This window comes from Siniperca chuatsi, linkage group LG17, assembly GCF_020085105.1.
Source record: "Siniperca chuatsi isolate FFG_IHB_CAS linkage group LG17, ASM2008510v1, whole genome shotgun sequence".
NCBI classification, from domain to species: Eukaryota; Metazoa; Chordata; class Actinopteri; order Centrarchiformes; family Sinipercidae; genus Siniperca; species Siniperca chuatsi.
Window position 1 is genome coordinate 511,092 of NC_058058.1, and position 27,598 is coordinate 538,689.

Here is a 27,598-nt window from a genome sequence, read left to right on the forward strand (position 1 = left end):
CACTTTCACTTCATCTGCAGATGAATCGATTAATAATGTTTAGTCCATAAAATATCAGGAAAAGTCACATTATTCTGTAGATACGTGAGATTTTAGTGACCAGACTACAAACAGTCAGCGGAGACTTTGTTAGGAACACCTGTACTAACGCAGTCCAGCTGAGACCGAGAGCTTCACGAAGACAACACAGCTGCTGCATCAGGTTCAACAGGTGGAGCTCACCGCGTCAGGTAAATCCTTTCATCTGACTGTTCTCCCTCCAGTCCAGCAGGGTTCGCTGTTCGCTTCGCTGCCGTCCGGGCGAAGCGTCGTCGACGCGGAACTCCGTGTGTGTTTACGTCCCCGCTGGCTCTTTGTCCGCAGAACCGGGGGACGATGTGCGCCGTGCAGCTGCTGCGGGTGTCGGTACAGGAGCGGATCAGCGCCGCCGCGGAAGACTTTCTGCTGCGGGTGGAAAAAGGACGAGAAGCGGCTGAAATCCCGGCGCTGAGAGCGCTGCTCACCGAGCGGCTCGCGGCGGCTGCGGAGGAGATCGTCGGGCTGTTTGAGGAAACGGTGGCGGAGTACGAAGACAGAGCCGAGCGGTCAGAGCGGGAGATCCGCCGCCAGAGGAGGCTGCTCGATGCCGTGCTGAAGCCCGAAGTCAGGCTGCACAGAGCAGGTCAGTCCCCGCTCCCCGCGCCCGGAGGACCCGGAGCGCCCGGAGGCGGCAGACATGCTAATGTTAGCTAGCATCGCTAACATCGGAGTTTTTACTAAACCGAAACATTTTTCTGACGTTTTCTGTCCGCAGCCCGATACACAGTGAGATATACTACAGTACTGCGCAGTAAAATATGAAAATATCTTTATTCAAACTAAGATAAAACAACAAATACTTTGTTAGCAGGTAACAACCGCAACTCCCACGAGCCTTACACAAAGCAGCGGCAGCAAAGCCTTATGGGAGCTGTAGTTTTAGATGCTGTCAAACCAAGCATTGCGTTGCCTTCGTTGTTGTCTGCTGAGCCAGTGACCCGGATGCTGCGGAAACACCTGCTTCAGGTGGAACTACAGCCCGCCAGTGACGTCACTAAAGAGCACGAAGACTTGTATTAACTTTATTGAGATTAAAGTAATAAAAGGAGGATAAACGCCCCTATTAAAACCCCCAAATGTCTTTTTTCAGACATTTTTAATGTATACTGAGAACATTTCAGTTAAAAGTGTCAATAACTCATTTCTACCAATTTCAAATGTTTTTATTGTTTAATTTGTCAAAATATGGCAGAAGTCTGGTTTGGGCTTAACGTACCCGTTAAGTCCAAATAAGCCCACTTCATGATTTGTTGATGAATAAATAGATATTTTAAACATCTTAACAACACAGCCTGTCCTGCTCGCATGTGTGACCTCTTATCTGTTTCCTTTCTGTCTCCGCTCCCGTCCGATAAAGACGCGAGACCGGCCTGTTTGCCGTGTCACAACCCGTCTTCTCTGGAAAGCAGCCAAAAAACTATTTACGAACTAAATCAGAACGACGGCGGGAACGACTCTTCGGTGCTTCATCTTTCCGTACGTGTCGGCGTTCGGTCTGCGTCTCCGTGCTGTGGCGTCCTGTTGGCTTTTGAAAACAGTTTGCAGGTTCAACGCTGATGTTCTGAGGATAGTAAACGAGTCGGTGTCAGGATTTACAGTTAAACAGTAACTTAAATTCAGTTTAAACGTGTCGGCTGGTGGTTTGAAACACTGTAAAAACACATTTTAAAACATTCAGTTGATCGTGAGGCGACTTCAGTCGCAGCACCTCGAAGCTCGCGCGTCATCAGCCGATAACTTGAGCCAAATAAACAAGAAAGAAGCCAACATCTCTGCAGTTCCCACCTTCTCCTGGGCTAAACGTAGGCCACAATGTCTACAGTCACATGTATAATATATCATATTTAAATGTGAGTATCAGTTATCTGAGTGACGGAGCTGAGTCGTCAGCTGACGTCAAAATTAGGGAGGAAAATGGTTCAAAGGTCAAAATGGAGAAAATCGCCATCGAAACGCAGTCAGGTGGGTTTAATGGGAACGTCAGTGAAGTTTTATTTTATTCTACGCACGTGACATTAAAACACCTGTATGAAATAAATCTATAAGTGGTGCGCTGACGTGACACGAGAAGCTATTAGCTCCTTCACTTCCAGACAGTGTGACTGTTCTGCAGGCGTCCCCTTTACGCCCACCAGGTAAAAAAGTTAGTTACAAACTAAATAAAGATAAACACACACATTTATTGTCTATTTAACAGCGTAATAATATAAACTGCACGCAGTAACGTAAACTGTGTCGTTGCAGTGAACCGGCTGCTGTACTGATGCAGCACGCGGTCTGTTTGCTAACATGCTAAAACTCATATCTTCATTTCAAAAGTAATTCGAGTAATATTCTAACATTCGTCTCATTCAGAACACGAATTACTTCAATTTCGACAACAAATGAGCGTTTGTCAAAACAGGAGTAGAAGTATGTAAAAACTGTTGCCTTCTGAGGAAACCGAACCTTCTTCCGGGATCGTGTCACACACGTGCTTCGATGACTCGATATCGACAAATCTGATTGGCTTACAATAAAAAGTGTCATTTGTGTAACGAGCAGCTTCATTGGAAGAAACATCACTCGGCACAAATGAGGACGTTTAACGGCTTAATGGGGACGTTTACCCCGATGATCAGACGGCAGTAGTTTGACAGGAAACAAAAGAACCACGAGCAGTATTTTGTTATGGTGGCGATATCGTTAACTAGTAATCCAACGTGCTTCTTCAAGATTACTCCTAACGGGAGAAGAAATCTATATTTATGGATCTGGAGCTCAGCCAATCACGCAGGGGCTTCCATAAGTTTTGGATCGTGTCACGAGCCTGAAACAGGTGCTCTGTTGTTTCTACACTTAGTGGGGAAACTACAATGGAGCGTCGCTGCCGCAAGGGATTGTGGGACGGCATTCTCTCCTTTGGTAAAGGATGGTCCGGCGTGTCCTGTCCTAAAGGAGATAAGAGAGGAAGCGTTGAAGCAGCTTTCCTTGGCGTTTAGAGGATTCGACCAGCTCTTATCATGGCTGCCGCTGAGATACTTCCGGGTCATTTCACTCAGTCAGGAACCTTCCTGAGCCAAAGAGACTCGCCCACCGCTGCCTTCGCCTCCTTTTTCCTAAAATCAACGATCAGCTGCTTGGTTTCGCTGGCGTCGAGCAGCAGGTTGTTGATTTCCTCCAGATATGTGGAACTCAAAATGATTGTTATAACTGTCACGTAAAATAACATCACGCACGCTGAGGCCAAACCTGCCCCCTCGCACTCAGGTATGATCACAGCTTTGAAAGACAGGGAGCGAGTCTGTCCTCTACATGGAGCATCAGCTGGTGAGGATGCTGACGTTTAGCTCGACCTGTTAGCTTTAGCCTCAGTTGTTGGCTACATGAGTAAAAAATGACTAATACTGACTCAGAAGGGTAGTTCAGGCGAGGCGGGGCCTCCACTGTAGAACCTTTTACATGTTGGACATATAGTCGTCACAAGTCATTAACATTAAGCATTATAATCTTAAAAAACCTACTTTTCAACTCATTTCAGTCCAGTTTTAACGGCTAGACGTCTGCTCTGTTATCAGCTGCTCCAACAACAAACTGGGATCCGGACTGTGGAGGTCGGACAGAAGCTACGTTCGTGTTATTTCTTCACAAAGACGGCGTTATAACCGAACTCGTGTTTTAGAGACTGAAGAACTTTCACACAGACGACCTTCATCTGTCGCAGAGGGCAGCAGTGAACAACCCAAACACTTCTGCTTCCACCTTCAGTGTAAATGCGTTCAGTTCAACTGCGCCACCAAAGTAACGGAAGCGTCGCTTTAGAGTTCAAGACATACGTCAGTCACTGGATTAGTGTCGCTTTGGACAACAAAGGTACGTTTTCTATAATGTGTGTGTTTCTGTCTTTCACTGTGTCCTGCAGACGTCCAGCAGCTGTCGCTGAGGAAAGAAGAGGTTCCCCCTGAGCAGCAGGACTGGAGCCCCAGTCTGGACCAGGACCCAGAGCCCCCACACATTAAAGAGGAGCAGGAGGAGGTCTGGACCAGTCAGGAGGGAGAGCAGCTTCGAGGGCTGGAGGACGCCGATATCACAGAGTTCCCATTCCCTGTGAAGAGTGAAGAAGATGAAGAGAAACCTCAGTCCTCACAGCTTCATCAAAGACAAACTGAACAGATGGAAACAGGAGCTGATGGAGAGGACTGTGGAGGACCAGGACCAGCCAGGAACTCTGATCCAGATACACATTTACAACCACTTAGTGATGATAATTCTCCAGACTCCACTGAAACTGATGAGAGTGATTGTGATTGGACACAAACAAATGCCCGGTCAGGTATAGAGGGTCAGAAAAACAGCGAAGCCCCTGAAAGTGATATTGGATCTTCAGCGAAGGAGCGACCCTTTCCTTGTTCGTATTGTGGTAAAAGATTTAGCCTTAAGGGGAATCTGAATAGACACATAAGAGACCACACTGGCGAGAGACCGTTTCCTTGCACGGGTTGTGATAAATCATTTAAAGACAGTGGATCGTTAACAGCACACATGAGGTGTCACACCGGAGAGCAGCCGTACAGCTGCTTATTCTGTGGGAAGAATTTCAGTGGGAGGGGAAACATGACCAGACACATGAGAATCCACACGGGAGAGAAGCCGTTCACCTGCTCGGTGTGCAGTAAAAGTTTTCACGTGAAAGAACACCTCAACAGACACATGAAGTACCACACGGGGGAAAAACCGTTTAGTTGCACTGTCTGCGGTAAAGGTTGCGCTCAGAAGACGGACCTGAAGAAACACATGAGGGTCCACACGGGAGAGAAACCGTTCAGTTGTCCGTTCTGCGGAAAGTGCTGTGCTGAAAAAGGAGACTTGACCAAACACATGAGAGTCCACACGGGAGAGAAACCGTTCAGTTGCAATATCTGCGGTAAAAGTTGTGCCCAAAAGGGGAGCCTGAAGATTCACATGAGAGTCCACACCGGAGAGAAACCGTTCAGCTGCTCAGTCTGCGGCAAACGTTTCACTGTTACAGGACATCTAAAGAGACACATGAAGCTGCACGCAGCAGACAGCCAAGCGGCTGAGTCGGCAGATACATGTTCAGCCAAAGAACAACAGGAAGTTGACACTGTTGAACCGTTGAACACGTCATGATGTTGATCAGTCGGGAAGAAAGATTAACCCTTCAACTCAGTGAGGTGGTTAGGGGTGCAGCCATATCTGCGCCCATGTCTGTCAAGCCAGGGATGTTCATTATTCGACTGTTACAGATGAACTGCCATCTGGGATTTAATTGATAAAAAATACATTAATTGATAATGTAGAATATAAGACAGGTGGTGTAACATCCACAGAGTGCCCTTTCCCTCCAGAGACAGACCAAAAAACAACTTAACCTTCATCCTGCCGCCCTGTTGGTGAAGTAAACGCGAGTCCTCCAGTGGGTTAGCTAGTGTCGCTCCTAGCTGGCCGGTGAAGTAAACGCGAACTCTCCCTCAAGAGTCGGATTGTCTGAGTAACAAGTAATGTTCTGTTACCCAACCAGAGCCCGATACTGTGACATGTCGGGTTCATGCAGCAGATCTCTACTTGTTCGGGCGTCTGTATGCTCGAGGCGACGTGACGTGCGACCATGTCTGAAGGCAGAAGCGTTCTGAACGGCCACATTAGAAGACTGGGTGACAGCCAGTCATCATAGAGAGGGATGAGACAAATCGTACAAATGGAGACAATGGCGCACACTTTGATGGTGTTGCACTTGGCTGTTCGCACGCAAAGTGACTGTGAGAGAGAGAGAAGTTCGAACCCCACGTCTACAGGCAGAAGTGCTTCTGTGGGGCAACAAGCCTGCTGTCATACAGGGGGGCAAAACGCCATGAAGGGTAGAAAGGGGAATAACAAGTACACTTCTGCCACCTGACCTGAATCCGATACTCTGTCAGGACCCGTCAGGTTCAGGTAGCAGGACTCTACTTGTTAAGGGTTCAGTGTGATTGAAAAAACTGGGCAACGTGTCGTTGAAGACAAAAGTGTTTCTAGCTGTTCTGAATGTCCACACTTTCTGACCCCTTAACTCAAAGTATAAAAAGGCCTCACGGGGCTTAGGATTGATCATTTGGAGGTTTAAAGTGAAATAAACAGTCACAGTTATGAGGGGCCAAATTATTGGTGATGTAATTAGTTACCCCGTTGGAAACTAAGTGTAATTCTTTAAACTGGGCACAGATTTGTGGACAGAGCAGTGACGTCCTGGACCAAATCGCTCGCATGAGGGTTTGATCCAAACAGTGTCTTTGAAGCTCTGTATTTCCACACCTCTGTGCACATTTGTCTCGCCCCCCCCTTCAGAAACCAAAAAAGTGGATTTAAATTTTATCAGTCATTAACAATGCATGCGATTGACATAAACAAAAGATTCCGGTTAGCAAGACAGCCTTGCTAGCATCAGAGCACTTTTGTTTGTTTATGTCACCACATGAATCATATTCATGCAACTTTAAGTCTGCTCAACATCCATACGCCCCCCTGCAGCGGCTCTACGCCCCTCCAGCTTTACGCCCCTGCAGCGGCTCTCACGCCCCTGCAGCGGCTCTCAGTGACTTTACGCCCCCTCCAGCGGCTCCCACGCCTCCAGCCCAGCGCAGCGGCTCTCGCCCCTGCACGCCCCCCTGCAGCGGCTCTACGCCCCCCTGCAGCGGCTCTACGCCCCCCTCCAGTGACTTTACACCCCCCTGCAGCGGCTCTACGCCCCCAGTTTGAGAACCACCAATCTAACCAATGAGAGAGGAGAACGTTCTCATCAGACTTAGTGATGCATTTTGGTTTCGCTTGATTTTTTTTTGCTGTGTGAAAACAAACCAAACGACGGGGAAAACGCAACCAGTTTACCAGCTTATCCACTGATTTGGACCAGAACGAGCGCTAGGTTTGAAAATGCCCTTAAGTTCTGGAGGACACCAGTTGACTCAGATCCCCGTCTGAGTTAGGTAGCTCACCTGGTAGAGCGAACTAACTTCCCCATGTACCAAGGCTGAGTCCTCACTGCAGCGGCCCGGGTTCAAATCCTGTCTGTCTTCTGCTGCAGCCTGCAGTTCGGACAGGTTTGATAAACACGGAGCCTGAGCACGGGTTGTGTAAAAGAAGAATATTGTCGGAGACGTGAGTTACTGTTGCTGCTGTTAATATCAGGCCGAGCAGTAATTCGGTCATTTGTTGCCTTCAGTAGAATCGTGTGCTGCTGCTCAGTTGTCTAAATCATAAAACATCAGTCTGTAATTTGGAGAATGTGGACGAGTCGGACAAACAGCTGCAGGACCTGAAGAAGACTCGACCCCAAAGAGACGATCGTCTGCCGGCTGACGGGAACTGAAAGACACTTAACAAGCTTTTTTTTTTTTTTTTTTTTACTGACTCTTGTATAAATTCCTATTTTAGCACAAACTGCTGGGACGAGCAGCATTATATTGCCAAAAAAGGTTGTTGATATTTTCAACATTGCAAGTCAAATAAATGAAAGAACTCATCACTAATCATAGCATGTAATTATATACAACGAAGATAAAACTGATCATCGTATAAAGCTGTATTTTAAGAGATCAATATGAGCATTAAAAGTATTTAGCTGGAAGTCTAAGCTGCCTGGAAGTTTTTGTAGATGCCTTTTTGCCCTGAATTGATTCTGTCAGGTGGTTCTTCCTCACAACCAGCTCCATACTTCAGACTCCATGTGTCAGTTTGAGGTATCGGAGTTGAGCTGCGTGAGGTCAGCTTGAAGGTAAGAAATGTACGGCGAGTCAGCGGGTTCAGCGGGCGTGCAAATAATTAACGTGTACACAGCTGGGAGAAACCACTTCCCTCGTGATTTAGGGGGAGACCAGTGTGGCAAGATGTGTTCACGTGACTTACTGCGCTCCACTCAGCCAAAAGGGGCTGATCCCCGTATTACCAGCCAATGATACTGAAGCTTTACGATACGTGTTGCATGTTTACGTGCACACCTGACGAACCAGGTAGAAACAGAGTTTGTTGGCCGAGCAGCCTGGAGGAAGCTGTGCCTGAGAAGACCTCCGAAGGGGAAAGAGTCTGTCGGACGAAGGAAGTTGGTTCGTTGAGGTTTTATTTTACCGAGGGATTAATCCACAGATTAAAATATAACTGTGATATCCTGCATTCTCTAGTTTTTCCATTTCTGTTGAGTGTTGCATTGTGGGAAAATACAACCTCCTCAAGGACCCCTGGGACTCCTGGAAACTTTTCAAGGACCACTTGATCCCCAAGAACATGAGCAGAAACCTACAGGTACCGAGGAGTTGAGCAGTTAAAGATGTAAGTATTACAGAGATTATATGTAACTATGACAAACAAAAACGATGTAGATAATAGAAAAGACAGATTTCATGCATTTCTTGTTTTTAAGCAGTTTAACGGAGTTGAATGAGGAGTGTTTGGTGCAGCTGTCACCTGAAGTAACAAAGTGCTGTCAGGAGTGAACTTAAGCAGAAGTTTGAGGTGGGATTCCTTCACTTCGTTGGATCTATAAGCACATTTACTCAAGCATTAACTATTTCCATTTTACGCAACTTTGCTTCTACTCCACTACGTCAGAAGCAGATTCTGATCAATAATACAAAATAAATAATCAACAAATAAACTATAATGTAATGTCAGATTAAACTACGCAGCAGAATATAAAGGCATCAAACTGAGCTCCACCTTCAGCAGCTGCAGCATTAAAGCGATGAACACACGAATGCATCAATAATTATACTCCATTAATATAATATATATTATTCTACTTAATGAGTACTTTTACTGTTGGTACTTTTTGACTGCAGGACTTTTACTTGTAACCGAGTATTTCTGTTCAATTCAACTTAATTTTATTTAAACAGCGCCAGTTCATAACAGAAGTTATCTCACTATCTCTCGAACTCTTTATAATATTAATTACAGAGACCCAACAGATCCCACTATGAGCGAGCACTTGGCCACAGCGGCAAGGAAAACCTTCCTTTAAGAGCCAGAAACCTGGAGCAGAACCAGACTCACTGGGGGGGGGTTATAACTACTTTCACTGAAGTAAAAGATGTGAGTACTTCTTCCACCTCTGTATATAAGTCAGGCGCTTTAAATGTGAGTTTTATAGTTTGAATTTGGTGAAAAATGTCTGTTTTGTTATTTCTCCTCCAGTCCAGCAGAGTTCGCTGTTCGCCTTCTCCGCTTCGCTGTCGTCGACGCGGAACTCGTTACAGAAGTCTGCCGCCTCCATTCTGCCTGTTCGCTGGAAGCAACAAGGTCCGCAGAACCGGGGGACGATGTGCGCCGTGCAGCTGCTGCGGGTGTCGGTACAGGAGCGGATCAGCGCCGCCGCGGAAGACTTTCTGCTGCGGGTGGAAAAAGGACGAGAAGCGGCTGAAATCCCGGCGCTGAGAGCGCTGCTCACCGAGCGGCTCGCGGCGGCTGCGGAGGAGATCGTCGGGCTGTTTGAGGAAACGGTGGCGGAGTACGAAGACAGAGCCGAGCGGTCAGAGCGGGAGATCCGCCGCCAGAGGAGGCTGCTCGATGCCGTGCTGAAGCCCGAAGTCAGGCTGCACAGAGCAGGTCAGTCCCCGCTCCCCGCGCCCGGAGGACCCGGAGCGCCCGGAGGCGATGCCGAGATCGAAATGCGGCCGATGCTAACTTGTGCCAAATTCAAGCGTCACATGTCGACTAATTCTTGCTTTTGTTCGACTTTTCGCCGACAGGTACCGATCAGAACAGGTAGTTTATGTCTTAACGTCACACCGGGAGGCGGTTAACTCCTGCTGTCGGCAGCTGTTCACGATGAAGCCTGGAGCCTGTCCGGTAGCTAAGCTAACGGCGCTAGCCGTGGCGACAGATTAGCTCCGCGTGGCTAGCGCAGCCTGCCGGGCAGAGGAAGCACTCAGGTCCGTTACTGCAGTAACAGTACTAATACACGCTGTACAAATACTCTGCCGCAGTAACAGTACTAATACACGCTGTACAAATACTCTGCTGCAGTAAAAGTACTAATACACGCTGTACAAATACTCTGCTGCAGTAACAGTACTAATACACGCTGTACAAATACTCTGCCGCAGTAAAAGTACTAATACACGCTGTACAAATACTCTGCTGCAGTAAAAGTACTAATACACGCTGTACAAATACTCTGCCGCAGTAAAAGTACTAATACACGCTGTACAAATACTCTGCTGCAGTAAAAGTACTAACAACCGCTGTACAAATACTCTGCTGCAGTAAAAGTACTAATACACGCTGTACAAATACTCTGCCGCAGTAAAAGTACTAACACACTGCTGTACAAATACTCTGCTGCAGTAACAGTACTAATACACACGCTGTACAAATACTCTGCTGCAGTAAAAGTACTAATACACGCTGTACAAATACTCTGCTGCAGTAACAGTACTAATACACGCTGTACAAATACTCTGCTGCAGTAACAGTACTAATACACGCTGTACAAATACTCTGCCGCAGTAAAAGTACTAATACACGCTGTACAAATACTCTGCTGCAGTAAAAGTACTAATACACGCTGTACAAATACTCTGCCGCAGTAAAAGTACTAATACACGCTGTACAAATACTCTGCTGCAGTAAAAGTACTAACAACCGCTGTACAAATACTCTGCTGCAGTAAAAGTACTAATACACGCTGTACAAATACTCTGCCGCAGTAAAAGTACTAATACACGCTGTACAAATACTCTGCCGCAGTAACAGTACTAATACACGCTGTACAAATACTCTGCTGCAGTAACAGTACTAATACACGCTGTACAAATACTCTGCCGCAGTAACAGTACTAATACACGCTGTACAAATACTCTGCTGCAGTAACAGTACTAATACACGCTGTACAAATACTCTGCCGCAGTAAAAGTACTAATACACGCTGTACAAATACTCTGCTGCAGTAACAGTACTAATACACGCTGTACAAATACTCTGCTGCAGTAACAGTACTAATACACGCTGTACAAATACTCTGCTGCAGTAACAGTACTAATACACGCTGTGCAAATACTCTGCCGCAGTAAAAGTACTAATACACGCTGTGCAAATACTCTGCCGCAGTAAAAGTACTAATACACGCTGTACAAATACTCTGCCGCAGTAAAAAGTACTAATACACGCTGTACAAATACTCTGCCGCAGTAAAAGTACTAATACACGCTGTGCAAATACTCTGCCGCAGTAAAAGTACTAATACACGCTGTGCAAATACTCTGCCGCAGTAAAAGTACTAATACACGCTGTGCAAATACTCTGCCGCAGTAAAAGTACTAATACACGCTGTGCAAATACTCTGCCGCAGTAAAAGTACTAATACACGCTGTACAAATACTCTGCTGCAGTAACAGTACTAATACACGCTGTACAAATACTCTGCCGCAGTAAAAGTACTAATACACGCTGTACAAATACTCTGCTGCAGTAAAAGTACTAATACACGCTGTACAAATACTCTGCTGCAGTAACAGTACTAATACACGCTGTACAAATACTCTGCTGCAGTAAAAGTACTAATACACGCTGTACAAATACTCTGCTGCAGTAACAGTACTAATACACGCTGTACAAATACTCTGCTGCAGTAAAAGTACTAATACACGCTGTACAAATACTCTGCTGCAGTAACAGTACTAATACACGCTGTACAAATACTCTGCTGCAGTAACAGTACTAATACACGCTGTACAAATACTCTGCCGCAGTAAAAGTACTAATACACGCTGTACAAATACTCTGCTGCAGTAAAAGTACTAATACACGCTGTACAAATACTCTGCCGCAGTAAAAGTACTAATACACGCTGTACAAATACTCTGCTGCAGTAAAAGTACTAACAACCGCTGTACAAATACTCTGCTGCAGTAAAAGTACTAATACACGCTGTACAAATACTCTGCCGCAGTAAAAGTACTAATACACGCTGTACAAATACTCTGCTGCAGTAACAGTACTAATACACGCTGTACAAATACTCTGCTGCAGTAACAGTACTAATACACGCTGTACAAATACTCTGCCGCAGTAACAGTACTAATACACGCTGTGCAAATACTCTGCCGCAGTAAAAGTACTAATACACGCTGTACAAATACTCTGCCGCAGTAAAAGTACTAATACACGCTGTGCAAATACTCTGCCGCAGTAAAAGTACTAATACACGCTGTACAAATACTCTGCCGCAGTAAAAGTACTAATACACGCTGTACAAATACTCTGCCGCAGTAAAAGTACTAATACACGCTGTACAAATACTCTGCCGCAGTAAAAGTACTAATACACGCTGTACAAATACTCTGCCGCAGTAAAAGTACTAATACACGCTGTACAAATACTCTGCCGCAGTAAAAGTACTAATACACGCTGTACAAATACTCTGCCGCAGTAACAGTACTAATACACGCTGTACAAATACTCTGCCGCAGTAAAAGTACTAATACACGCTGTACAAATACTCTGCCGCAGTAACAGTACTAATACACGCTGTACAAATACTCTGCTGCAGTAAAAGTACTAATACACGCTGTACAAATACTCTGCTGCAGTAACAGTACTAATACACGCTGTACAAATACTCTGCTGCAGTAAAAGTACTAATACACGCTGTACAAATACTCTGCTGCAGTAACAGTACTAATACACGCTGTACAAATACTCTGCTGCAGTAAAAGTACTAATACACGCTGTACAAATACTCTGCTGCAGTAAAAGTACTAATACACGCTGTACAAATACTCTGCTGCAGTAACAGTACTAATACACGCTGTACAAATACTCTGCTGCAGTAAAAGTACTAATACACGCTGTGCAAATACTCTGCTGCAGTAACAGTACTAATACACGCTGTACAAATACTCTGCTGCAGTAAAAGTACTAATACACGCTGTGCAAATACTCTGCTGCAGTAAAAGTACTAACATGCTGTACAAATACTCTGCTGCAGTAAAAGTACTAATACACGCTGTACAAATACTCTGCTGCAGTAAAAGTACTAACATGCTGTACAAATACTCTGCTGCAGTAAAAGTACTAATACACGCTGTACAAATACTCTGCTGCAGTAAAAGTACTAATACACGCTGTACAAATACTCTGCTGCAGTAAAAGTACTAACACACGCTGTACAAATACTCTGCTGCAGTAAAAGTACTAACACGCTGTACAAATACTCTGCTGCAGTAAAAGTACTAATACACGCTGTACAAATACTCTGCTGCAGTAACAGTACTAATACACGCTGTACAAATACTCTGCTGCAGTAAAAGTACTAACACACGCTGTACAAATACTCTGCTGCAGTAACAGTACTAACACACGCTGTACAAATACTCTGCTGCAGTAAAAGTACTAACACACGCTGTACAAATACTCTGCTGCAGTAAAAGTACTAACACACGCTGTACAAATACTCTGCTGCAGTAACAGTACTAATACACGCTGTACAAATACTCTGCTGCAGTAACAGTACTAATACACGCTGTACAAATACTCTGCTGCAGTAACAGTACTAACACGCTGTACAAATACTCTGCTGCAGTAACAGTACTAATACACGCTGTACAAATACTCTGCTGCAGTAACAGTACTAATACACGCTGTACAAATACTCTGCTGCAGTAAAAGTACTAACACACGCTGTACAAATACTCTGCCGCAGTAAAAGTACTAACACACGCTGTACAAATACTCTGCCGCAGTAAAAGTACTAACACACGCTGTACAAATACTCTGCCGCAGTAAAAGTACTAATACACGCTGTACAAATACTCTGCCGCAGTAACAGTACTAATACACGCTGTACAAATACTCTGCTGCAGTAAAAGTACTAACACACGCTGTACAAATACTCTGCTGCAGTAAAAGTACTAACACACGCTGTACAAATACTTTGCCGCAGTAAAAGTACTAATACACGCTGTACAAATACTCTGCCGCAGTAACAGTACTAATACACGCTGTACAAATACTCTGCTGCAGTAAAAGTACTAACACACGCTGTACAAATACTCTGCTGCAGTAACAGTACTAACACACGCTGTACAAATACTCTGCTGCAGTAACAGTACTAATACACGCTGTACAAATACTCTGCTGCAGTAACAGTACTAACACACGCTGTACAAATACTCTGCTGCAGTAACAGTACTAACACACGCTGTACAAATACTCTGCTGCAGTAACAGTACTAACACACGCTGTACAAATACTCTGCTGCAGTAACAGTACTAATACACGCTGTACAAATACTCTGCTGCAGTAACAGTACTACACTAGTACAATATTTCCCTCTGAGATGTGGCGGAGTAGAAAGTAGCATTTAAAGAAAATACTCAATAACTTGTAAAGTAAATTTGTACTTGAGTAAATGTACTTAGTTACTTTCCGCCACTGGTTGTTTTACAGTTGTTTTAACTATGGAAGTGATTAGCACTTCAAAGTCTAATATAAGGCCACTGTATGTGACACTGTTGGCTAGAGCCACACATCTTCCTCCATTACCGCCAACACACACACTTTGGTGGAGCTGAAATGATTAGTTGATCGAAAACAATTAATTGGCAACTATTATAATAATCATCATTAATTGTTTGAGTAACTTTTTAAACAAACATGTCGCTCATCTGCTCATCTCAGCTTCTAAAATTAGAGTATTTTCTGCTTATCTTTGTGTTCTTTTCTGATTTAATATTGTGTTAAAATGTGGTAAAAATATTAAGAGTATCTCCTTCTCTTCAGTACGTATCCACGAACCTGGTCCACGATCTCACACTAACATGACAAAGACAAACAGTTTACAGTTCGATTCAGCTGAACGTTTATATTACTTCAGCTCAGTTTCAATAGGATATAATATTTTTACTTGATCATGAATTAAAGAGTAGCGTATAATCAGAGGTTAAGGGGTCGCGCGTATATAAGCGGAGGTTCATGCTCATTCCGTTAAACGCACAATGTCATTTTCTGCCACTAGGGGTCTCTAAATCGAAACGATAACAAAAGATGGAGGTTTGTGACATTGTGAAGTAGTGTGGGATCATGGGAGTTGTTGTCTTCGCCACCATTGCAATCAGCTTCTCCCGGTTAGGATTCCTTCAGTGTTCATCATTCAGGAGCTGAATTATCGCAGAGGTCTCCTCCTCTCCAGAACAAACAGACCAGGTGATTAAAACCGGTAGAAACATTGAATAAAGCAGTTTCAAGCTAAAAATTTGCGTTTCTCTGATGCTTTTCCGCGGACACAGGACGTCCCGGAGGGGCTGCGAGCCGAGCTGCTACTAACGTTTGCTCAGCTTGTTTCTCTGATAGCTTCAGATCCAGACATCCGATGACTAAAATCCTTCATCTGGTTAAAATATATAGTTAAAAGCGACCAAGATCTAAAAATTGTCATAAAAATGTGGCTTAAAAAGTCAATTCATGACAGCTTCTGACAGACAACCACAACGCTGACGCATGCGCAAAGGGGTTACCCTGATAAAAATGATGGATTTCTTTGGGTTTGAAAATGGTTGGAAACATTTGGGATGATGTCAGTACACAACTCAACAAATATACAGCGGTGTGAAAAAGTGTTTTCCCCCCTGAAAATTTTTTTGCATGTTTGTCAAACTTAAATGTTTCAGATCATCAAACTAATTTAAATATTAGTCAAAGATAACACAAGTAAAGACAAAATGCAGTTTTTAAATGAAGGTTATTATTAAGGGAAAACAAAATCCAAACCTACATGGCCCTGTGTGAAAAAGTGATTGCCCCCTAAACCTAATAACTGGTTGCTCCACCCTTAGCAGCAACAACTGCAATCAAGCGTTTGTGATAACTTGCAGTGAGTCTTTTACAGCGCTGTGGAAGAGTTTCGGCCCACTCATCTTTGCAGAATTGTTGTAATTCAGCCACATTGGAGGGTTTTTGAGCATGAACTGCCTTTTAAGGTCATGCCACAGCATCTCAATAGGATTCAGGTCAGGACTTTGACTAGGCCACTCCAAAGTCTTCATTTTGTTCTTCAGCCATTCAGAGGTGGACTTGCTGGTGTGTTTTGGATCATTGTCCTGCTGCAGAACCCAAGTTCGCTTCAGCTTGAGGTCACGAACAGATGGCCGGACGTTCTCCTTCAGGAGTTTTTGGTAGACGGCAGAATTCATGGTTCCATTTATCACAGCAAGTCTTCCAGGTCCTGAAGCAGCAGAACAGCCCCAGACCATCACACTACCACCACCATATTTTACTGTTGGTATGATGTTCTTTTTCTGAAATGCGGTGTTTCTTTTACGCCAGATGTAACGGGACACACAGCTTCCAAAAAGTTAAACTTTTGTCTCGTCGGTCCGCAGAGTATTTTATTTACAAATCACATAATCATCCTTTTTTATTTTTTTTCAGTCAAAATTAAATGCAAAAATTACTTTTGCCACTAAAATCGTGACTCATCCTAATATCTGTCAACATAATCGCAATATGATTTTTTAAATTTATTTTTTTGTTTGTTTGCATATTCAGGGCTACATTCTCATATACTCTTTGTAAGCTAGTTTTGGGACACTCAATTTTTATAGTTGAATATTTTGAATATGATGAGGATGAAAGAGCGTTTTGCCAATACATTAGTAAATTAACGGTTTTAAATATTGTTGTATGTTGAAGCCATTTGTAATGAATGCGGTTTGAATATGCTATGCATTTAGTTAAAAGGTGTGTGTTTACATTTTCTTAGACAGCTGGGCCTTCATCATTTGTGCGTACGCATGGTCTGAGGCCGTTTTAAATTTGTTTGCAGAGTACCAACAAATTCAGGTAAGAAAATATTGATGAATACCGTATTTGTGCGTAAAACGTTCATATGCACGGTTTAAGCACAGATTTGTGTGTACGCATTGTTTGAGGCCCAACAATCTTTATTTAGAGAGCAGTTTTCAAAACTCAGCTACAAAATGCTTCCTAAGGCGGCAAATTAAAATGAACAATTGGAAAATCAAATATTAAATAAAAAAAACATTAACTAGACCAGAATCCATCCATTTCCTGCTTCTTATCCGGGGCCGGATCGATTAGTCCATCAGAGAGCTGCTGCCGTGGATAACTCATGGAAGATTCATCGATTCAGGGGAAGCACAATGAAATGACTGATGCTCGGGGACTGGCTGAGCCATATTGGTCCGGTCCTCCACTCATTGTCCAGTGTTGCTGTAACTTACTGGGAAACCATTACACTCGCAGAAAAAAGATGTAACGACAGATGAGATTGGGTGTGTTATGCTAGCAGCTAATGTAGCCTGGAGCAGAGATGAGCAGCGGGCTGCAGAGGTCTTCATGAGCTCACTTCTGACGAACTCCACACCAACAGATTTGTTTCAGTTTCAAACTTGTAGTCTTCAGCCCCGACCGACGCCGACTCAACTTGAGGACATTTATCAGACTTCACACAGCTCCCTCTGGAGACACTGATGTGGAAAGGTCGGCTTTAAACCCTCTCTACTCTCCCTCTGCAGACGTCCAGCAGCTGTCGCTGAGTAGAGAAGAGGTTCCCCCTGAGCAGCAGGACTGGAGCCCCAGTCTGGACCAGGACCCAGAGCCCCCACACATTAAAGAGGAGCAGGAGGAGCTCTGGACCAGTCAGGAGGGAGAGCAGCTTCGAGGGCTGGAGGAGGCCGATATCACCAAGTTCCCATTCACTCCTGTCCCTGTGAAGAGTGAAGAAGATGAAGAGAAACCTCAGTCCTCACAGCTTCATCAAAGCCAAACTGAACAGATGGAAACAGGAGCTGATGGAGAGGACTGTGGAGGACCAGGACCAGCCAGGAACTCAGATCCAGATACACGTTTACAACCTGACACAACTGACGCTTCTGAACCTGAGACTGAAGACAGTGATGATGACAGGGAGGAGACCAGAGACCCTCAGTCAGGTTTAAACTCTCACAATAATAATGAAGGCCCAGTAAGTCGTAGGACACGTATTACTGACAAAAAACGGTTTAGCTGCTCTGAGTGTGGTCAGAGATTTACTCGCAAGGGACATTTGCAGAAACACATCAGAATCCACACAGGAGAGAAACCGTTCAGCTGCTCCGTCTGTGGTAAAAGATTCTCTCGCAAGGAAAGCTTAGTTCGTCACATGAGATTTCATTCAGGAGAAAAACCTTTCAGCTGTGCAGATTGTGGTAAAAGATTTGGCCAGAAGTCAAATCTGCAGAGCCATTTGAAATGTCACTTAGGAGAAAAACCTTTCAGCTGCTCAGTTTGTAAGAAATGTGTTTCACAGTGTGGACATTTTCAGAAACGCATGACAATCCACTCTGGGGAGAAACCGTTCAGCTGCCCAGTTTGTGGTAAAAGTTATAAATGTAAACAAGGTCTAAAAGTTCACATGCCTCTTCACACAGGAGAGAAACCATTTAGTTGCTCAGTTTGTAGCAAAAGTTTTACACAAGCAGGAACTCTGACTCAACACATGAGCATCCACACAGGAGAGAAAAGGTACGGCTGCAGCGTTTGTGACAAAAGATTCACTTGGCTTTATCAGCTCAGAAACCATCAGTGTGTCGGTCCTCAGTCCTCAGCTTCATCAAAACCAAACTGAACAGATAGAAACAGGAGCTGAGGGAAAGGACTGTTGAGGACCCGAACCAGCCAGGAACTCAGATCCAGATACACATTTACAACCTGACAAAACTGACTCTTCTGATCCTGAGACTGAAGACCGTGATGATGACAGGGAGGAGACCATAGACCCTCAGTCAAGTTTAAACTCACAGAAAAATTATGAAGTCCCTGTCAGTGATTTGAGTTGTAATACTGTCGAGAAACGATTCAGCTGCTCTGAGTGTAGGAAAAGATTTAGCTACAGTTACCTTCTGAAGAGACACGTGAGAACGCACACAGGAGAGAAACCATTCAGCTGCTCTTTTTGTGCCAAAAGATTTTCACAAAAAGGAAATATGACCACATGGACAGCCACACGGGGGAGAAACGATTCAGTTGCTGTGTTTGACAGAAGATTCACCTGGCTCTCAGGGGTCAAAAGACACAAGTGTGTTGATGAAACAGGAGCTGATGGAGAGGACTGTGGAGGACCAGGACCAGCCAGGAACTCAGATCCAGATACATATTTACAACCTGACAAAACTGATGCTTCTGAACTTGAGACTGAAGACAGTGATGATGGTTGGAAGGAGACCAGGGAACCGCGGTCAGGGTATACTAGTAATACTGTTAATACTGGGAAGAAAGTATTTAGCTGCTTCAAATGTGCTAAAATATTTGGCTGCAAGAAAAATCTACTGATACACGTGAGATGTCATGCAGCAGAAAAGCTTTTCAGGTGCTTAGTTTGTAAGAAGTGTTTTTCTTGGAGTGGCAGTTTACAGAAACACATGAAAGTCCACAGAGGAGAGAAATCATTCAGCTGCTCAGTCTGTGGTAAAGGTTTTGCTCAGTGCTCACACTTGATCACGTCGTACAGGAGAAAAGCCTTTCCGCTGTTCAGTTTGTAAGAAACGGTTTAGATTCAGAGGGGGTGTTGGGAGACACATGGAAGTCCACATGAGAGAAGGGATTTCCTCTGACGTCGGGCGTCAAACACCTAAAGTGTGACGTGGAGAGCAGCAGCAGGAGATGAAGCTGCCTGTTGAGCTGTTACAGAAAAGCGTCATGATGTCCAGAACGCCAGATCTGGCTGGTCGCTCAGTCTACCTGTTCTGAATCAGAGCGAGAGCACTTTCAGTCCCAAACTCCAACATTTACTCCATTTCTGCACGGTTTTCCACAAGGATACGGAGTCGCCAGGCAGTGGGGAAAAGTGGCCAGCTACTTTATGGCGGGTCCGGGGGCATGAAGTGAATAATTGTAAGGAGACTTAGGCTTCTTGTGCGTTTTAGCCAACGCAGTATAGTTATGTGGAAAAACATATATACTTGATCATATATATTACTGCAGGAAATTCCATTCCATCATATTTTATTTTTAAAACATGATTTGGGGCGTCTGACAACAGTTTGCATAATTGGTCAATGGCAAAAAATACAAAAGCGTTGTAGGACATTTTAAACGGTGAAGTTACAGGCTGAGGCACGGCCTACATCTTCATCATGACACAGGCCTGTTACTGTGACAACGTGGCCTGTTTTAGTGTTTGTTAGAGACGGCTCTGCTGCGTAAATAAAGATAATTCACTCATTCGTTCATTCATTAAGCCCATGAACGTCTGTGTGGCGTATGTGGAAAATGCAGCGCTCTCTGTGGCCACCGGTGTTTTCCGAAGCAATATAAAGTGATAGGGACGGGAATCATTGTTTGTGCAACACTGCAGCAACAGTTAGCATCAGGTCAACACGGAGGAGATTCAAGTCATGCTGCTGTTGATTGTGATTTACTGCTTTGCAAATGGGGTCATTGAGTCAACGCTGGAAAAGGAGACGAGCAGTAGTAGCAAAGCGGATTCAAGACGCCTGAAATGCTAGACTTAAAGTAAGGAAACGGATTTTACGAGCTATTGCGGAGATTAACCGGGAGATGACTGAGACGGGCTGCGAGTACTCAGCTAATCAGAAATGTTAAGCGCTGCGAGCTCCAGCCCAAAGTTCCTGTCCCGGAACTTGATTTAGACCCTGGTCCCTGCGGTGGAAAAGGTCCTTCTGTGGGGAAAGTTCCTGCAACCACTTAGCCAACAGCATTGCAATCACCTGGGACAGCCTAGCAACTACCCAAAACAACTTCCCTAGCAACCATGTAGCTTCACCCTGCCAACAACTTGACAACTCCTCCCTTATTCCTTTTCCCCCTTTTATCTTCCACAAATACACAAACTACTACTATTACTGCTACAGTACTTGTACTATTTGTTTCACTACTACCATTATTACTGCTACTGCTTTCCTTTCACTTCAGCTCCGTTCAGTACAACTCAGACTTTAAGATCAGCGCCTCGTCGTGTCTACACTTCACCTGACACTTGAACTCCTTTGGGGTGGTTACAGTTCAACTGACACCTCAGCTCCTTTCACTAACTATCTAAACATTAAAGTGACAGTTAATGTCTGTTCAGTGTTGTTGGGGTATTTTTTTAATGCTTACATTTCAACTGATGCTTCACCTGAGTTTGTGTTCTTTCATTCGTCCATCCCCTTACGCTTCGGTTTATAGTCGTTCAGCTTCTCATCGTTTTTACAGAAATCATGCCGCATTCCATCTTCCATATTATCTTTCATATTCTTTTACATATTTCAGTCTATTCATAATTTTTAATTTAAATTAAAAATATCTTTTTACATAATGGAAATGAATGGGAGGAATATTCAAACATCCGTTACTTGAGTGTACTTTCAACTATAAACCGCCATCACAGGTCAGTTTTGTGGGTAAAAAAACAAATTTATCCTGACTTAAAATTGACTTTTGTTGGCTGATTAGAGTGCACACCTGTGTCCTCTTGTAGATTACCAGTGGAGAGCTTTTAATGTAAACTCAATGGTAACACAGCTCTTATACAGCTCTAGGAGAGCAGATCAGAAAATAGAGAGCCTGCTATCTGTTGGATGACATTAGTAAGTTATTCGGGAAGTACAGAAACACTGAAAGCTGAAGTAAAACTTTAAATTGGCCACAATCAGTTCCGCTCCACAACACAACTTGATTAAGGGAAGAGATGTCACAGTTCGACCCTCTTCCAAAGAGGACCATAGCAATGAAATCACAGTTTAACATAATGTCTGTCTTTCGGTGTGTCCTGCAGACGTCCAGCAGCTGTCGCTGAGGAAAGAAGAGGTTCCCCCTGAGCAGCAGGACTGGAGCCCCAGTCTGGACCAGGACCCAGAGCCCCCACACATTAAAGAGGAGCAGGAGGAGCTCTGGACCAGTCAGGAGGGAGGAGCGCTTCGAGGGCTGGAGGAGGCCGATATCACCAAGTTCCCATTCACTCCTGTCCCTGTGAAGAGTGAAGAAGATGAAGAGAAACCTCAGTCCTCACAGCTTCATCAAAGCCAAACTGAACAGATGGAAACAGGAGCTGATGGAGAGGACTGTGGAGGACCAGGACCAGCCAGGAACTCAGATCCAGATACACATTTACAACCTGAGACTGATGATGAGACTGAAGAATTTTCAGTAGCTGAGATTGAAGTCAGTTGTGATGACTGGGAGGAGCCCAGAGACCCTCAGTCAGGTTTAAACTCTAATGAAGACCCTGTAAGTGATGTGAGATGTAATTCTCCTGACAAACCATTTAGCTGCTCTGAGTGTGGTAAAAAATTTACAAAAAATGGATTTCTGGAGACACACATGAGAACACACACGGGGGAGAAACCATTTAGTTGCTCAGTGTGCGGGAAAAAATATACAAAAAAGGGATATTTGATCCAACACATGGCTGTCCACAGAGGGGAAAAACGACACAGTTGCAGCATCTGTAACAAAAGACTTGTTTGGCACTCAGGAGTCGAATGCCATAAATGCGTTAGTGGGTTTTCACAGCTTCATCTCACCGCTTCACCTGCTGGTGGTATGAGACATAATGCTGGTGGCAAATCAATGAACTTCTCTGAGTGCGATAAGAGGCTTTGCTACAGTCATCATCTGAAGAAAGACATGGGAACTCATACAGAAGAAAATCTATTCACTTGCTCAGTTTGTGGTAGAAAATTTACACAAAGGGGATATCTGATACAACACATGGCGCGTCACACAGGGAAGATACGATTCCGCTGCTGTGTTTGTGATAAAAGATTTGCTTGGCGTCACGAGCTCAAAAGCCACAAGTGTGTCGGTGATTCATCGCAGCTTCATCAAACTGAGGAGAACAGAGAGGCAGAGCCTCCAGCCAGCAGCTCAGCTGGACAGATGCAAACAGGAGCTGATGGAGAGGACTGTGGAGGACCAGATTCTGACGACAAGACTTCAGACTCTTCGGAACCTGAGACTGAATTAAAAAATGATGGTTTGCAGGAGACCAGAGAACCTCAGTCAGGTTTAAATTATGGGACTCATAAGGAAGTCCCTGTAAGTGATGTAGGAAGTAACACTGACAAGAAGTCATTTATCTGTTCTGAGTGTGGTAAAACATTTTGCGGTGAGGAAAATCTGAAGATACACATGAAAACTCACGCAGGAGAGAAACCGTTCAGCTGCTCATTTTGTGAGAAAGGCTTTACACAAAAAGGATATCTGACAAACCACATGACAGTCCACACAGAGGAGAAACGATTCCTTTACTGTGTTTGTGGCAAAAGATTTGCTTGGCGTTATAATCTCAAAAACCACAAGTGTGTTGGTGAGTCCTCACAGCTTCATCCAAGTCAAACTGAGCGGAACAGAGAGGCTGAACCTCCAGCCAGCAGCTCAGTAACGTCAGAGTCCTCTAAACTTCAGATTGAAGTCAGTGCCGATGGTTGTAAGGAGACCAGAGAATCTCAATCCCGTTTAAACTCTCTCAAAAATAATGAAGTCCTCGAAGGGGACATTGCAGAGAGACCATTCAGCTGCTCTCAGTGTGGTAAAGGATTTCGCCGCAAGAAAAATCTGCAGGAGCACATGAGAATTCATACAGGGAAAAGCCGTATGGTTGTTCAGTGTGTATGAAATATTTTTCATGCAGCGGATCTTTACGAAAACACCTGAGAATCCACACAGGAGAGAAACCTTTCAGCTGCTCGGTGTGTGGTAACCGTTTTACTGAAAGTGGACATCTGAAGGTGCACATGAGAACTCATACCGGAGAGAAACCATTTAGTTGTTCAGTTTGCGGTAAAAGTTTTACCTGGAGGCAAAGCTTTAACAATCACATGAAATATCATTCAGAAACAACTAGAGAAATGAATTAGTCACGTCGTGAGTCGGGTGGAAACATCAGGAGGAAAGTCCAACTCTTCTAGTCAGAGTTCTGTTTAGAGATGCAGCCAAATCTGAATACTTGTTATACTTCGTGTAAAGTCATGTACACCACGAGGAGTTAGTTTTAGAGTTAAGTCTTAATTCACTGTCAAAATCTCATTTGCTTAAACTGAAAGTGAAGACTGAAACTTTCCCTTTTTGTAACTGGATTTAATTACTGTGTACACATTATATCTGAGCATGTTCAGCTGCTTCTGCTGCCACTTACAGTGTAAAAAATGTCTACAAGTTATGTATACTTTATTGGAAGTTATTGTCTGAATGAAAAAGAAAAATTGTCAGATGATCCGAGAAGCACTTTAAGCATACGGAGACATTCGGGCTGACGCACCGTGTCCCAGCCGAAGCATTTTACGTGTTCTTCACAAACTTGTGCCTTTTCTAGTTGAGAAATCTGAAAGTGAAACTGAGAACAGTCCTGAAACGACCTGAAGACAAATAACAGTTGAGTTCACAGCATCAACACAAATCATGAATTTATGATCCTGGATGTTGTGGCCTGATGGTCACATGACCCAGCAGCAGACCAATAGCGTCACTTAGAAGTAGAAGTGGACAAAATGGATAAACTCTCCTGTCACAGTATACAATATGCAAATTTGTGCTGCAATATTGATTGATATCGTGATGTTGTAAAGTTCCTAGAATGTTAATTAAGACATATTTTAGATAAAAGAACCAGATGTAATGTCTGATAAATGAAACACCGATGCAACAAATCTGTAAATCCTAAATTGCGATAAAAGTCTTACACATTGATTTGCTCACTGGTCGAATACATCCAGAGACAAACAGCTACCATGGTACTCTGTGGAAAAATATCTGCGGGTTAATACGTTTCTGTTGTCTCATGATCAATAACATCAGTTATTACTGCTGCAGAGACACATTTACATTTAATGTACAGGAACTTCAGACAACTTTTCACGGTTTTGGTTAATATGTTTTATTCTTTACCTGATTGAGTAGAATGATTGTTCTATTTTCTGTACTTTATTTCGTTTTTCCTGTATCGTATTATATCGATCACGTGTTTGAATGTGTTGAATCCACATTGTAACTAACAAGAAAGATGATAGAACATAATCATTAATGGGAGTTTATGGTTTTATGTATCCTAAAGTTTACGGTTGCGATCGGTAAAGTTTATGTCTTCGTTGTTGCTTCATACGGCAACAAACGTTCTGCATTTCTACTTGGAATCTAATCTATCCCTATTTGTCTTTATACTTTGCACAACTGCACTGAATTAAACTTAAAAGTAGTAAGAAACTGAAATCTTTTACAGTCTGAAAATGTTATTGTTCTTTCCTCACAGTACGTCAACTCTGTAGTTGCTGCTTTGTAGCACTAGAGGGCAGAACAGCAACACAGGTGAACCCAACAGTTTTATTTTTCCTCCAGAACTGCTCACACCTGAGGGTGAACTGCGAAGCGAGATTAATGGGTTAGCGAGGTACGTCGAGCCTAACGCCAGAGTTTTCAGCGTCACGAAGGTGGCTCTCTTTTAACCTGCTAGATCACCGTGGTAACTGATGCCGCACACCTGACCCGCTCCGGAGGAGGTTACGTTCACACTTTGGGTTTGAATGTCACTGCTTCTGTTCTCTGAGCGAGAGAGTCTCAGCTGAGGGAAAACGTTACATGTGAAACCCGTCGGGAAAAGCGTTACATGTTCGCAAACTGCACGTGTCGCGCGAACGAAACCGCATGCATTCAGTCGGGGATGCAGGAAATCTGTTTTCTTTTTCCCGCCTAGGGTGATATTAACACTTTAAACGTCACACAGCAGAACGGTGAAGGCTCAGCAGTTGCAGACTCTGGATGAACCTGCATGCTTTAGTCTTTATCGGGAATATGCCAAAAGGAAATGATTTCCACGTGTCCTTCAAATCAGCTCTCACGTTATAAGCGACCGGTGTTGCTTTTTGCTGCATTAATTATTTTATAACGCGTTCGCGATTGTCGGCACATTTTTGTGTGGAAGAAGAGTCAGGTGACGCGTTAAACGCCCCCTTTTATGGGAACGCGCAGAGCGCGATGAAGAAAACCTGGTTAACGCAGAAAGATGGTCACCACCGTCGTGATGCCCGTTCTCTCTGATTGGGGTTTTAGGTTTTGTCGAGCCCGCTACGTAATACAGCCCTCGGGTTTACGGTCGATGTCAAAGACACCAGCAACGTGTGTTGACCCACAATAACATTTACAGAAACAGACGTTAATCTTGGGGTTGAGTGACAGGTTGAGGTGTTTTAGCTTTAGATTTCAAAGAAAATGTTGTAGAGCACCAAGAGATAAATGTTGAAAATAGTTTTAATAAAACAGAAGCAACATGCAGAATCACAATATTATTTGAATTGTATTTATTTTGATCTGTTTTATGTGCACACCCCAGACGGTATATAAAGATGGCCGCCGCGTCTCCTCTTCCTCCTCGCTGTACTAAATGAAGCCAAAATATGGGATCCGCCATCTTGTGCTGGTGACGTCATTTGGAGCCAGAGCCTGTGCAGTAGTGATCGGGGGTGGAGCCGCGGTATTGAGGCCCCGCCCCCACACCCGCCGACCCGACCGGCACGTTCCTACTGGCAGAATGCCTTCATATTATTTAGGCCGATTAATTTTTTGCATCTGTATTTGTTGATGTTCTGGTTGTGAATTCATTACTGAGTACGATCATGGCGTCTTTTGAACATTGGAAATTATTCATTAGGCTAAATGTTTCGTGGAAAATTGAAATGATGTAACACCGAGCCCTAACTGGACTAACGAGCGTCTGTTGTCATGTAAACAAACCACCTGTCAGCTGATCAGAGATCAGACTGGACCTCACTCTTGCTATTTACGTACTTTTTAAACAGAAAACGCAGGTTTTATATTGTGATATGTTTCTTTACTGAACTCTGTGGTGTTTGGGACATTTTGTAATGAGCAGTTATTTCAGTTCATGTTGTTATTAATTCTGTTCTCCTGAGACTGAGAGGAGACCGGAGAAGGTTTGGGCGGCCCCCGTAAGTGACAAGAAACCATTCAGCTGCTCTGTTTGTGGTAAAAGAGTCCAGCGTCTCCCAGAGCTCCAAAAACACCGAAACCCATGGAACAAAGTTATTTTTGTATCAGAACTAAAACAGGGAAGTATGAAAGAAGGTGTTTATTTATTATTATATAATGCTGAGGCACATGAACATATTCTCATGGTCATATTTTGGTTTAATGAGTGTTTGAGTTACATGCTGATGAAGATGAACGTGTTGGATTTGATGTTATTCACGGTTGATCGGGAAGCAGCACTGACTGACTCAGACTTCATTTCTTTGCACCGATCCAGTTAACGTGAACAGCTGATTGTTACTTTCACTATTTGTCTAGATGTTTTTTTTTTTTTATTTTTTATTGTATTTCTTGGTATTTATTCTGATATAATGAAATAAAAAGAAAACACAAACATATTCAAAGAGACAAAAGAGGAGTTTTGGAGCCAGAGAATGAATAAAATGTTCTATTTTAATTTTATTTACATAGCGCCGCATCATAACAGAAGTTATCTCAGGACCCAACAAATCCCACCGTGAGCAAGCACTTGGCCACAGCGGCAAGGAAAACCTTCCTGTAAGAGGCAGAA

The 27,598-nt window shown here is 43.8% G+C and overlaps 2 protein-coding genes across 2 annotated transcripts; both read left to right on the top strand.

Annotated features, from left to right (window-relative positions):
* The first annotated feature begins 61 nt into the window (after window positions 1–61).
* On the top strand, window positions 62–23,014 carry LOC122864700. Its single transcript, XM_044172313.1, has 5 exons — window positions 62–355; window positions 9,349–9,654; window positions 17,583–17,999; window positions 21,824–22,024; window positions 22,812–23,014. The coding sequence occupies exons 2-5, from the start codon at window positions 9,369–9,371 to the stop codon at window positions 23,012–23,014; spliced, it is 1,107 nt and encodes a 368-aa protein (XP_044028248.1). The 5' UTR covers window positions 62–355; window positions 9,349–9,368.
* Window positions 347–5,849, top strand: LOC122864549 (zinc finger protein 391-like). The gene is made up of 2 exons (XM_044172103.1): window positions 347–661; window positions 3,980–5,849. Exons 1-2 carry the CDS (start codon window positions 376–378, stop codon window positions 5,206–5,208), a joined length of 1,515 nt encoding a protein of 504 aa, XP_044028038.1. The 5' UTR covers window positions 347–375; the 3' UTR covers window positions 5,209–5,849.
* Window positions 23,015–27,598: the final 4,584 nt, after the last annotated feature.